The sequence below is a fragment of the Toxotes jaculatrix genome, chromosome 13 (genome assembly GCF_017976425.1).
Source record: "Toxotes jaculatrix isolate fToxJac2 chromosome 13, fToxJac2.pri, whole genome shotgun sequence".
NCBI lineage: Eukaryota > Metazoa > Chordata > Actinopteri > Toxotidae > Toxotes > Toxotes jaculatrix.
The window spans coordinates 6,884,666-6,897,852 of NC_054406.1; the positions used below are offsets into that span (position 1 = coordinate 6,884,666).

At 41.5% G+C, this 13,187-nt stretch overlaps 1 protein-coding gene across 3 annotated transcripts in view; it reads right to left on the bottom strand.

The window, feature by feature from the left end:
• Window positions 1-13,187, bottom strand: part of rbms3 (RNA binding motif, single stranded interacting protein) — a 253,831-nt gene that overhangs the window by 196,244 nt on the left and 44,400 nt on the right. For 2 of the 3 annotated variants that reach the window (XM_041052648.1, XM_041052647.1), the window contains exon 3: window positions 3,353-3,574. The exons of the other annotated variant lie outside the window; for it this stretch is intronic. In XM_041052648.1, coding sequence (XP_040908582.1) covers window positions 3,353-3,574 — 222 coding nt within the window. The remainder of the gene's footprint in view (window positions 1-3,352; window positions 3,575-13,187) is intronic. 3 annotated transcript variants of the gene reach the window in all.

Genomic DNA, 13,187 nt, shown 5'->3' on the forward strand with positions numbered 1-13,187 from the left:
AAAAAATATTGACAGTAAACGAAAACCAGGCAGCAACTATCTTTCCACAAAAATGTATTTAGCAAGGCAAATTAGTAGTATATAAAAGTATTTTGTAAGAGTTGGCATTGCATATTCACAGGAAATACTCTCTCCTTGACTCTCTTTCTAGTCACATCTGACTTCTACACGACTTTCTCCGCTGCAATTTTGTCATACGACCGTCCTCCCTGAGGGATCTTCATCCCACCATATTAAGAGTGGAAATGTATCTGCTTCCATTGTAATTACAAACCCACTGGAGGCAAAGCTTCTTGATCTCTGCTGGATCCTCGTTTGCCTTTCTTTTTTCCTTTATTTACTCACCTCTCTCAGCCGAGAAGACAGACACACGCTGAGCTATCAGTTCTGTTTTTCTTCCCTTTCTGTTGGGCATTTTTGTATCTAATATGCCTGAAATTACAATAGCATTTAGGGAAGCAATAAAACAATGCAGTTGAAGAAGAGGGCGTTTGAGAGAAAGCGATTGCAAAAAGAAAGGGGGGTTTGCTTTAGCTCCTTTGTTAAGTGTGGGAATTTCCGTTCCATACACAGTATGTATTGCATTCGAGAAGCTGTAAAAATGCATGAGGCAGACTCAAAGGCTGAAACCAAGCCTTTGTTTACTGTTAGCCTCAGGATTAGCCATCTCTAGGCACTGTGAATCCTCCTTGAGGCCAAAGTGTTGACTCGTAACAGCCCAGGACGAAGACATGATAGTGGGGGAGAAATTGCTTTCTGCAGGGACGAAATGAAAACTCCTGGAAAGAAAAAAAAAGCTCCCTGCTGTCTCATGAAAACAGGCCAGTTAAAGCCAGCAGAGTTTGCTATGGTTTGAACGTAGAGGGTCAAGATGAGGGCAAGCGTTTGATAACCCAGTACTGATCTGCAACCAAGACGGGGTTAGGCGGGTGCTGTGAGAAGTGTGGCCTACCAACATCCCACCAAAACATTAACACACCGAGGACAACAGAAAGGAAGAAAACAAGACAGAGGTGTATCTGTTGTGAAATTGCGTATTGTTTCCAGAGTGTGTCGTCTGTTTCAAATCCATTCAGGGATTTTTTTTTCCAAACTTTTGTCTGCTGGCTTTGTGACGCACCCCATGTGTATTTCCTGGAAAGTCTCAGACTTAGAAATGGTATTATAAACAATGATGCAATGTGAAGACAGATCAAGCCATTGCAAATGGATCTACTCTTTTTTTTTTTTTCTTTAAACTACATAGTCATATCCCAGGCTACCCAAATGAGGAAAGACACTACTTTTTTCAGTTACTTTATAAATCTGTTCAACTTCTATCAACATCTAATACTATCCACTATAATAAATCATTGTTCAGTGATTATTTCCCTATGTGAATGTGGAGTATTTACAGTATTGATCTTTGGCTCTGACCTCATTTCCCACAAGGAAGAGCCAAGCTCAGTACAGCAGGGAGCCGGGAGTGATGATAACTTCCTCCCTAAGGGAACGCTGACTCTGAGCGTACAGGTGGCTGCTCAGTGGAGGTGGGATTTTTTTTTTTAAATGCTACACGAACAGCAGAAACAACAGCAGCAAGTGACACAATAGCTTTCATGCGTGCAGTGTGGCTGCAGACACTGATAGAATAATAACAAACTGCCTGAACTCACTTGCAGACTTTTAACTACATTTAAGAAAATAAGCCAAACGTCTAAAAAGCTGAAGAATTTTACACAAATAAAATAGAACTCGATTTTACAAAATTATCATTTAAGTCACAATCATTATGTCCACTTTTTTCTTAACAGTTTTCAATACTTCAGTACTCACAACTAACACAGCTATGTCTGCTGAGATCACAGCTGAGTGTATTTTAGTCTGAGGATAAATTTTTTTTACCCCTCAGAAAACCAATGACTATGTTTTGTCAGATGAGAACAAAAGTGGCTTCATGCTCGTCTAACCTTGGGAAAAAAACAACCCAGCTTTAGGTCAACAGCATGAAAAAAATTCTGACACTCCTGGGGCCCATGTTGATGGCAAGGACAGAAAGGACCGTGATGTTCCCAAAAACTTTGTGAGACAGACACATGTGTCAGAGTCCCACCACAGCTAGAACCACAGCATTTATGTCTGTCTTGTGGAATGTTCTCTGTTTTTGCTTCCTGTTTATGTACAACAGTTTAAAACAGCCCTTCTCCTCTTTGCCTTAGGTGGTGGTGGTATAAGCAGTGACAGTGGCAATGGTTGTGTTTGTTAGTGATGGCGACAACCGTGTAAAGCAAATGAAAACAGTGATTATGACTGGAATTCTGTAACAAAATGATGCACACACACACCAGCTCGAGCACTCAAAGATAATTTCCTTCCTGAAAAGCAACTATGTCTGAATGAATGTGTACCTGGATATCACAGGAATAACAAAAGGAATGATATGTGCAACCAGGAGACAGCACACAGTGGTGATTATCATATCTAAATCCAATCCAATTTCTTCACACGTTGTATGTAAGCGCTTCAGGGGAGTCTCAACATGTTGGCAAACAGGGAGCTGGGAATTTAAGTGGTGTGCATGTAATACGAGAGAATATCAGAGTTTAGTAATGGGAAAAAAGAGAGAATGAGAGAAAGATTTGGTGTGAAGTCTTGTAAATACATTTATTAGAGGAAGAAATACCAAGAAATAAAAACCTGCCAAATCTTTGTTTCCAGCTTCGTGGCTGTGACATCAACATGAAGATAATGAAATTCCTCAATTTGGCTCGTGTCTGAGTTCCAGTCACACCCCAAACGTTACATTAGAAAACCAGATCGCACCAATAAAGTCAAATCAAACGGATTGCAGAACAGCAATTAATTCCAAGGATAATGACAAGGGAAGTCGTCCAAAAGTGTCTCTACCTCAATTAGTCCCTCATTGCACTGTCGATGTAGAGGATGGATGAAAGAAAACAAATTAAGTTGCAGAGAAGAAAGAGGGAGAGAGAGGGTGAAAGGAAGAGATAAAGCAGGGGAAGGAGGGAGGAAGAAACAGTGAGAGGAAGTGATATACATTATGAGGGCTTGAAAGGAAAGAGTGTGGGAAAGAGAGAAAGATTAAAGGGAAGAGATATAAAAGGGGGGTGGGGGGGTGGGGGGGTGGGGGGGTGGTGGGGGTAGGAGGGAGTTGAAGAAAGAGAATTTGCTGGGTGCTTAAGAGCTTCCCTGATAGTAACAGCCATTAGTGGACACTAGAGAGAGAGTGATTAGAAATAAGAAGCGAGACAGAGAGAGCAGAGAAGTGTTCTTAGAGATGACAAAAACAAACAAGCTAGAACAGAGTGAAACACCATGTGACAAGGAGAAAGAAGACATCTGTTGTACTCACAGCTGTAATGGCAGGGCAGTAGGCGTAGCTTGTGTGCGTGGACTGATGGTGGTGATGCGGGTGTTGTTGGTGGGATAGGTAATGCTGCAGACTCGCATTGGTGAAGGAGGGGCCACTCCAGGCCCCCTGACCACCACCGCTACCAGTGGTCCAAGTGGAGCCAAGGCTCGAACTCATGGCTGCTGCTTTACTGCTGTGGTAACCTCTCACCGCTGCACTTGGCTGATTTGGAAGTAAGGATAGGAACAAAATGGATAGGGGAAATGGAAAGAGGGAACACAGAAATGAAAGAGGTTAGCATGGGTGAGAGACAGAGACGGAAACTGTGAGGGAGTGCAGTGACAAATGTTACCGACAAGAATATCACTAGCATAACTGCAAGCAGCCTCCACACAGCAGCGGCACTGACAACTGACTGCCCGCTCACTGACCTGTATCCAAAGAGAAAGCAGGACGTGGTGTTCATCTAAAATCTCCATACCAGCATCCAGATTTTTCTCACACTTTCTTTTCACCCTAAATCACTTTCTCCCTTCCTTTCTCTCCCAGAGCGCCAGATGTTACGAAACCCCCCTTCTGTCACGGTCGAAATGTGTTCTTGCTGGAAAAGCGCTGATTGGTTTGATAAGATGCTTGGATTACAGGCTGGCAACGGGCTTCCTGGTGTGGCATTATGTATTGGGTATCAACAGGGTCCAGGAAACACAGGGCTGAATCTGCTGACAGGCTGGCTTATGCCGCTCTGAGATGGGTTACCTGGGCTGTCATGGCCATTGGAGCACAGAAAAAAATACAGGACACATAGGGCACAATCACTGGCACTTTAACAAGACCTGAGCCAAATACTGCAGTATTTGTAAACTCTGCTCAGCAGTGCCACTTAGAGTTTGTTTAAATCTGCATTAAGCCTCGAAACAGCACGCATTACTGAACCAGGTAAATTGAGATAATGTTTTCTAGTGTTTCATTTACAGAGATGTACACCTGCTGTCCACAGAAAACCAAAAGAAAATTTGATAATTTAGAATTTTTCCCAAAAACTGCTAGATTAAGGGGTTTTGCATGATTGATTCTCTTACATCAGCTAAATAAACCATATAAAATCCCACTGGATTACCCAAAAAACAAATTATCAAAAGGCTGAAAAAAGGGTTGCTTTTTTATATTATTATTATTATTATTATTATTATAAACAGGATGGCCACCTCAAGACAACTGGTGTATGCAAATGCACTCTGAGAATAGGACCAAGGATAATACAGCACCTACATACAATACACAAAACAATTATCCAGTTTGCTTTACTAACACATGCACAGTACATTTCGCCTTATCATAAATTTTGGGCTGCGTGTGGATAAAATTTACATTGCATGGTTCCTCAGGGCCATGTGCATGTCGCAACCATGAATTGGCCTTCAGAAAAGAAAAGATGACATTTTAAAGATACATGGCTTTCACATGACACAGAAAAAATACCCTTTAAAAATAGTTACAAACAACTGAAACAACATCTCTGGCATTCATTATGGTAAATTAAGTCAGATGATTGCAATAACACGGAGACTGAGTAAAACTCAAACCACAAGTCTTTATAAAAATACTATTTGAAGAAAAAATAAGTTGTTTGATCGATACATCAATCAACTGAAAATCAGTTGACAACAACTTTGACAATCAATTATCACTTTAAGTCACTTTTTCATGCAAAAAATGCCAAACATTTTCCGAACGGTTCCAGCTCCTACTCAAATATGAGGATTTGCTCCTTTGCTCTGTTTCAGATTTTGGGGCTTTGGTCCATTGGTTGGCCAAAACAAGCAATTTAAAAACACAAACGTGGGTTCTCAAAACATGTCATGGCCCATCATTCTGTAGACAAAACAATCACAGACTAATGAATGATGAAAATCACCACTGGTCCAGTGGGTGGAGTGTTTAATATAATCACTAGTCTGAGTGTATTGAAAAAATCTTGAAGAAAAATAAAAAGAATAATTTCGTAACTAACATAGAGATTTTAATGGATTACTTATGGTGCTTTGATCCTTTTGATTCAGATTTCACTCCCGGGGCAAAATATATGAAATATTATGCAACCTACAAAACATTTTGCAATGATTTAATTTACATGTGCGAATGGTGCACAGAGTAAAGACAAACCAGCTTGAATGAAGCACAGCTGTACATCACTAGTGAGCATTAACAGTCGCCTTTGGCCCCTGTAAGATTTTCACTGAGGTCAGAGGCCATCCCACACAGGGGAAACTAAGGGAGAGCAATAGCAGTAATATAGACTCACAGCTGTGCTTAGAAAGCTTGCCAGCCTTCTATTGTTCATCACGAGAGAACCGGAGGGGGAAAACGTAAGCCAAAGTTCAGCCTAATACATACAATATATAACGACAGGTTTAGGATTCATGTTAATATAAAACAGGAGGAGGCAATTTCCCCCAAAGCAGAATAAATGCATTTATACAGAGCAGCATAGAGTCCATAGAGGAGCATGAAAGAGGCCCACTGGTGTAATAAAACCACAGGTCCTGGGAAAAAAAAAAAGAGACAAACGTGAAGCACTGATTTGAATCACCAACCATGAAAAAAATGGAAATTTCAGCTGAAAGAAAAAAAAAAAACAAGCAAGTTTGTATTTTCTCCTGCTTTTCTCAAACACACTGAGTTGTTATTTTCTCTCAGGCCTTAAATCAAAGACTTAGTCAGTGGGTCAAAATTTCAGAAGTGTGTGTGGGCAGGATATACTGTACTAAAAACACATAAGCATTTCGAGCTATGCCTCACTGTTGCAAGTTCTCAAGTTCTATAGAGATATCTCAGACTATTATATAGCCAACGTAAAAGCCAGAGGGGAAGGAACAGGCTCAAGAACGGTACATTAAGCTGCATGGCCGCAGCCGCTACTTAAATGCAACTGTTCACCAGTTCATAGAGTTTAACTGCAGCTCCAAGCCATGCAACAACTTCCATTGGCCTTATAAATGAGGATTATTCACCTAAAGACGAGGCATTTGGAACTAATGCATCTATGCAGAGGTGTTTTGTTAAAGGCCCTATCTCAAGGGAGAGATATATTTTAAATATGCTTCATGCTTTTAAGTTATATGAGATAACAGAGCCATTGACGGAAGCGTTTTAAGGCTGGGTTGATATGCTGCATGAGTGAGTGAAGATTTTCACCCTTCATATCACAAGAGGTGGGGCTGTGTTTTAACATGAAGCAGAGATCCAAGGGTCTTGGCATTCCTCGACTGGAATGCATGATTGGTCCCCTGACTCAGATTCATGTCACAGACTTTCAGCGGCTCGTCAAAGAGCTACACTCTGCCCATATTTCTTCATTTTATATAAGGGCCAATTGGATCCGGTTACACAAGGTTTTTCCTCCTCTGAGGGGGAATGTTTTACATGCAGGCAAACAGATGTGTATACCCTGACTGGTGTCTACCATCATTGTTTTCACTGTTCACTGTTCACTGTTTTTTTTTTTACCAAGAAGAAGGCAAATTTAAAAAAAACATGTTTAAAATCATTTTAAAAGTATTATATTTGTATTTGAACTGTACTTGTATGGAAAAATGTCAAAGATACCAAGGCTTATGGAGCAACCAGTCAGACTCTACAAACATCTCCTGAAACCTTTAAAAACAGTTGCATTACCCTGCTCCACAGTCGGTTCACACATAAATATCTCTTCCAGCATGTTCATCTTTGATCATAATACATGCCACAAATAGAGGAATGCTGATTATTTTCTTGATACAAGATATTCATTTAGTTTACTGTAGAAGAAAAATGTAACTACTTCAGCGAGCCAGGATGTTATCAGCACCATTTATTACTAAACATGCAAGTCGGGGCGGAATAATGCTTCATCTTCAGCTATGAAAAAGTGAGTGGAGGTTGTGGCTCCATTAATACGATGAGATGAACCAGAGCACTGCACCTCTCCCGAGTCCATTTTTCACTTGTTAAGTGATTTCCTTTCCTCTCACTCCCTGATGATGCTGCATGGTTGAGGGTGCCAGGGGATGGACCTTTGTGAATTGCAGAACTCCTGTGTGTCCTGCTCCTCATATGGAAGTGGTTTCTTTATATAACGTGCTGCACTAGAGGGTATTAAACCATGGGTCATGTCAACCTCAGCTCGATTCAGCTGGTGCAAAAGGTTGCTTTTCTTGTTCACAGGTGATTTTTTTTTTTTAATTCAGATATCTAATGCATATTTGTCATTAAGTAAACTCAATAACTTCAGGTGATGAACTGCAATGTTAGTGCCCTATTAGAACAGAGTAAATTGAACCTAACCTGGTTTTGGTGGTAATGCCAGTGTGAAGTCCTTTGAGATGGAAGTGAACAAAGTTAAACTGGCCTATCTCATGATTCCTGCAAAGAACAAAAACACTCTTTTTCATTCACAGGAGTCATTTTTCTGTGAACACTGTGTGACCCCATAACTATGATGAAACCTCCCCATGAGGTTCCCTCTAAGGAATAATATGGTCACACTTTCCTCTCTTTCCAGGAAATATTTTCACCATGAAATCTATAACAATAGAACAAAAAACAAGCTGCGGTAAGGTGTTGAGGAAGCAATGCAGCCTATTGCAGAGACATCAGATTGCTTTTGTATTACAGAAAGTTTAACAGGAAAACACTTCTTTATGGCTCTCTGTGAAATTCTACAGTTTTATGGTTTCCGCTAGGTATACTAACTTTCTTGGAGGATGAATCAAACGCCCTAAGGCAACAGTTTGTCTTTTGTTATTCATTTTTTCCTGACAAGTTATCTAATTTTATCTGAAGGTGTAGCTTTAATCTCAAGATGTACTACTAAGCATTATGACTAATAGCCTTGTATCCATGCCCCCCCCTTCCTTTCTCTACGCATTCAATAACATGATAGTCCTGGTCTATGATTATCTGTTTGTCCGGAGGGCATTGTGCCCCACAGCTGTTGCTGGATACATAGGTACTCCAAGGCAGAAATGGTGATTTCCCACAATTGAGATCCAAATCACAATGTACTGGTTTACTGTTGGCCAAACTGTGCTTTATCTCATACTCATCCTTTTTTTTTTTTTTAAGAGACTAGAGTGCTGCCAAAAGGCCCCTTTTCCACTCTGTGTCATCTCCATATTCCCATTTCATGCAACGTACATGCAGAATAACAGACAACCTCCAGTGCAGTGGCGCAAAACTGAGTCTCACTCAAAAACCCATCAAATGAACAAAAATGAGGTCCCTAAAACATGACAACAAATAACCGAATAACCAAGTGCCAATGCATTTTTGAAATGAAGGTTGAAATGAATGGTTTAAGGGTGAGAGGCTTCAACACAGGGACCAGGAAAGTCATCCCAGATGGCATTAGTTAGGGGATATTGTCTTCTAGAGGGCCCTCCACGCCTGGTTTGCTCCGTTTGGCCGGCTATGAAAGAGATGCAGCTTTCCTTTGGCATCTCTGATGACTGACTTCCTGGAAGCTGTGTTGCGTGAAATGGCCTCCTCTGTACCAGTCGCTCCTCTTTGCCAATCCCCATCCCCTCACACAAGTCACCTTCCTGCCGCCAAGCATGCAGGCTTTGACTGTCACTCCTGGCAAAACGCAGCAGACGGAGGTATGACAGACTCCGTGGGTCACCAGCAATTCCACCTACAATCCCAAACGACACCCCCTGTTCACCCACCCTCATCCTTTCTCCGGTGCTCGAGGACCGAGTTCAAGCGTAACCAAGGCAACGCTGTGGCATGGCATGTCTGGATTTTGGCACGTGAGAAGTCTGACAGGTTTCAGGCTGCTCTCATTTGAAGAAGGGAAGGAGTGAACGAGTGAGAAGTTACCCCCGGGGCCTCCACTCTCACTAGGACAGGGGCAGACAGGGCTGGCAAAGCCAACACCACACTCACTCACTGTTTCTGCTTCTCTCTCTCTCCCTCTTTTCCTCTCTACTTCATCTAGTAACACTCTAAGAAAACACTTCTGTGATCTAAGATAGGAGTCTTGAGGGACACGGAGTAGGTGGTAACCAAGGCAACTGGGTCAGTGGGTGACATTATACCCAGGATGGCTGACAGCCATTCATACAAGCAGTACAGTATTATATTTGGGGTCAGTCGAGTCTAAAGTGTGGTGTGTACTGTTAAGATTCCTGCACTGACCTCGGTGTGACTGTGAAATCTCCATTGACTGGAGTCCCCATACAAACTGCTGTGACCTTACCTGTTTAGAGGCTGTGCTCTAGTCTCGAGAGACGAACAGGATACACAACGTACGCATCCTCAAGTCAAGCAATGTTTTCAATTTAAAGGTATTAGGTGGCAGTACATGTTTATATATTCCAGCTCAATGTAGTCCGTGTTTACTTCTTTAAGAAACCTGTTTTCATACCAAATACTGTTCTGAGTCTTTTGAGGTGTTGAAAGAATGGAATAGGATGTGAAGTGGAGGTGCAGAGGGGGCGCACAGAGAGACAAAAAAGAGGAAAGAGGACAGAAAGAAATATATTTACTGAGTGAGTCTTTGACCTCTGAGAATCTCTGACGAACAATAATATGACCCTTCCACACTTGAAACTCTAAGTAAACCTCAAAACTTTCTGTGTCTGTTATCCTTCTCTCCAAATATTTTCCTTGGCCTGACACATGTTTATGCTCTGATGAACCGTGAGCCTGGGGGCTGCTGCTGTGAAGCGGATGTAGAGCCCCAAATTTGCATCTTGACATCCTATGGTAAGTAAATGGAAAGACATGGGGGGTGATCAGACTAACAGACAAACTCACATTATTCAAGTGTCCTCATTTCGATAACACCTACATCAAGAAAACAGATTCCCAGAGTACTCAGTGCTCCCTTACACAGTACCATCCCTTGATCTCCACTCCGCTTGGACTAACAAGAAGCAGCAGCATCCAACCCTTTAGTGGAGAGGGGACATAAAGATTTACACAGGGGTACTTCGGGGGAGATGAAGGCCTAACGCTGTGAGACAGGGGCTGGTAGAAGCACCACTGCTGCAGGTCTTAGGTCTGTGTGTCAATATGTTTAATACTTTGGTGGATCCAAGAGGTCTGTGTCAGTTCTAAGGGCAATTACAAATGACAAATTTTGCCGTTTAACTTAGTAGACTTGAGGAAAAAAAGCATGTATTGTTACTGTTTTCATTCACTGCTGCTCATAACTGATTACTGCATAATCTTGGTATCTAGGAAACTGTAAGGACCTTTTTACAACTTTGAGACATTTTACAGACTAAATGATAAATTGAATATATTATTAGATAAATTAAGAGTTAAAATAATCATTATTTGCAGCCATAAATTAGACCATCTAAAGGTAAGTTACGGAACATGGAGTGTGATCTACACTGTAACTTAATACAGCACTTAAGTTTCAGTCATTTATCGCTGAATGCAAAAGAGGGAAAACTGTAAGATTCTTCCACTGACTCTGAAACACTAAGAACACCAAATGTATGTTTTGAATTACAGTAATCCAGGATGTAATGCACAGTACTTCAACCTGAGACAGGCTGTTAATGTCTGCTGCTGAACTATGATTACAGCTGTTTACCCACTGGGGCAGGAGAGCTGTGTCTGAGTGGATCACACCTCCAGACAAATGCTTTCACACTGACATTTTAGTCCTCTTCTTATGTATGCTTTTTATACACCCACTTCTCTGGCTCCATCACTTTGTCTGTTCACCTCACTCTATCACTGTCTCTCTTTGTCCCTCTCTCTCTCTGTCTCTGTATGTCTTTCTACTTTTCACTCTGCCCAACTCTCTCTCTCTCTCTCTCTCTCTCTCTCTCTCTCTCTCTCTCTCTCCTTCCATCACTCTATAAACTGTAGGGATGATGGATGTCTCTGATTGCCTGAGGCCTCTGAGCCCAGCACACTAAATCCCAAGTGCTGTTTGGAGCTCTGTGCCATTAAAACAACACCTACACGATGCAGAAATAGCCACACATGATCACCAAGTAAGCAGAGGTCTGTATGGTTAGAGCAAGCTGTGGTAAAAGAGTCCAGAGCATATGTACGGTGTTCTTAATTAACACTGATCTACACATCTACAAACACTCCTATTTGTCACTGCTTACTGAACTGCTTGCCTACTGAAATTGCACAAGTGGTTTGCAAACTACTCTTTGTTACCTCGGTACCTCGGCTTGCTATTGTGAAGATCACTGAACCACAATTTTAAACTACTTAAAGCTGCAAGTAGCTTCGGGTGGCCCAACTGCATCGCGAGGCTTGGTGCTTCACTGAATGAACAGTTTACTCATTATACGGTTGATAATATCACTTGTTTTTTGTTCTAACTTTTTTTTTAATTTTAAGTGGAAATACTTTACACAGCTGGCAAGTCTTGTTGGTCATTAGATATTCTTGGACTTTTGGTTTAAATGACCAAAACATGACTTAACTATGGCATTCTGGATAGTGTGATTAAGCTGGAGTAGACAGGACAGCAGAGAAGTGGCGGCATGTGCATCTTGGTAAATAAATATTGGTGTACAGAAGTTACAGTTGTTGCTAGTCACTGCTATGCTTCTCTGGATTTGCGGATGATAAGGTGCCGTCTATATACAACCAGATGCAAATGAAATGCTGGCACTGAAAGAACTCTGCGCTACCACCAGCAAGCAACAAACCACAGTGACTGGAGTATGTTTGCCACCACAGACTCGCACACTGATGAGGAGACATATACCTCCTCTGTACTAGACCATATGAGCACATAAACTGTCAATGTTACCACACACAAAGAAATTAAAAATCAACCAGTGAGGTTTACCCGCTGCCAGTCGGTTAGTCTGGCCAGCAGGTGCAAAGAGAACCACCTGGACTTGAACTTCAACAAGACCAGGAAAACTGATTAGGGACTACGGCAAGACTAAAGCCTGCACACACGCTCCCATCCACATCGACTGGTCTGAGGTGGAACGTGTCTCCAGCTTCAAGGTCCTGAGGGTCCACATCCGAGGAAGACCTCAGCTGGTCCATCAACTCATCCAGACTCATCCTTATATACTTTCTGAGAACACTCAAGAAAGCTCAGTACTCTCCACAGATTTTGGTGCTCCACTGAAAGCATGCTGACACACTCCATCACAGCGTGGTATGGGAACTCCTCTGTCATCAACTGAAAAGTCCTTCAGCGGGTGGTGAAAACTGCCCAACACATCACCAGCACCCAGCTGCCCCACACTGAGAACACCCACACCCCAAAACATGGACTGTTTCCTCCACTACCATCTGGGAGGTAATACAAAAGCCTCTGCTCCTGTACCAGCAGACTGAGGAACAGCTGTAATAAACACCTACAATGCCCCTTTATATTAAATACTGCATCACTGCACATGTCAATAGTTTGTATCCTGTACATAACTATTTATGCTTTACATTTAGCCATTTCATATTGTTCACTATATCCTGTGTGTGTGTGTATATATACAGAGAGAGAGTATATTTGTGCTTTATGTCTGTCTAATTAAACTTCTGGTTTGATGCCAACTGCATTCATTCTTATATACTTGTACTTGTTCAATGAAAATGAAGATGAATCAAATCTAATCCAATCTAAACAACCTTATGAATCTCTAACCTAAATTTAATCATAATGTTATTTTCAATAAATGTCCATAAACTGAAAATAGCTACAATATTCCTCAAGTTGTGCCTTCACCAAAACATAGTTACAGAAATCATTATCTAATGTTTTATCTTGATAGAGATTTTAGATCATATCACTCAGACCTTGCTGCAATCATTTTTCTATATTTATGCATATAAGCCATGTAAAATCCCAATGAAA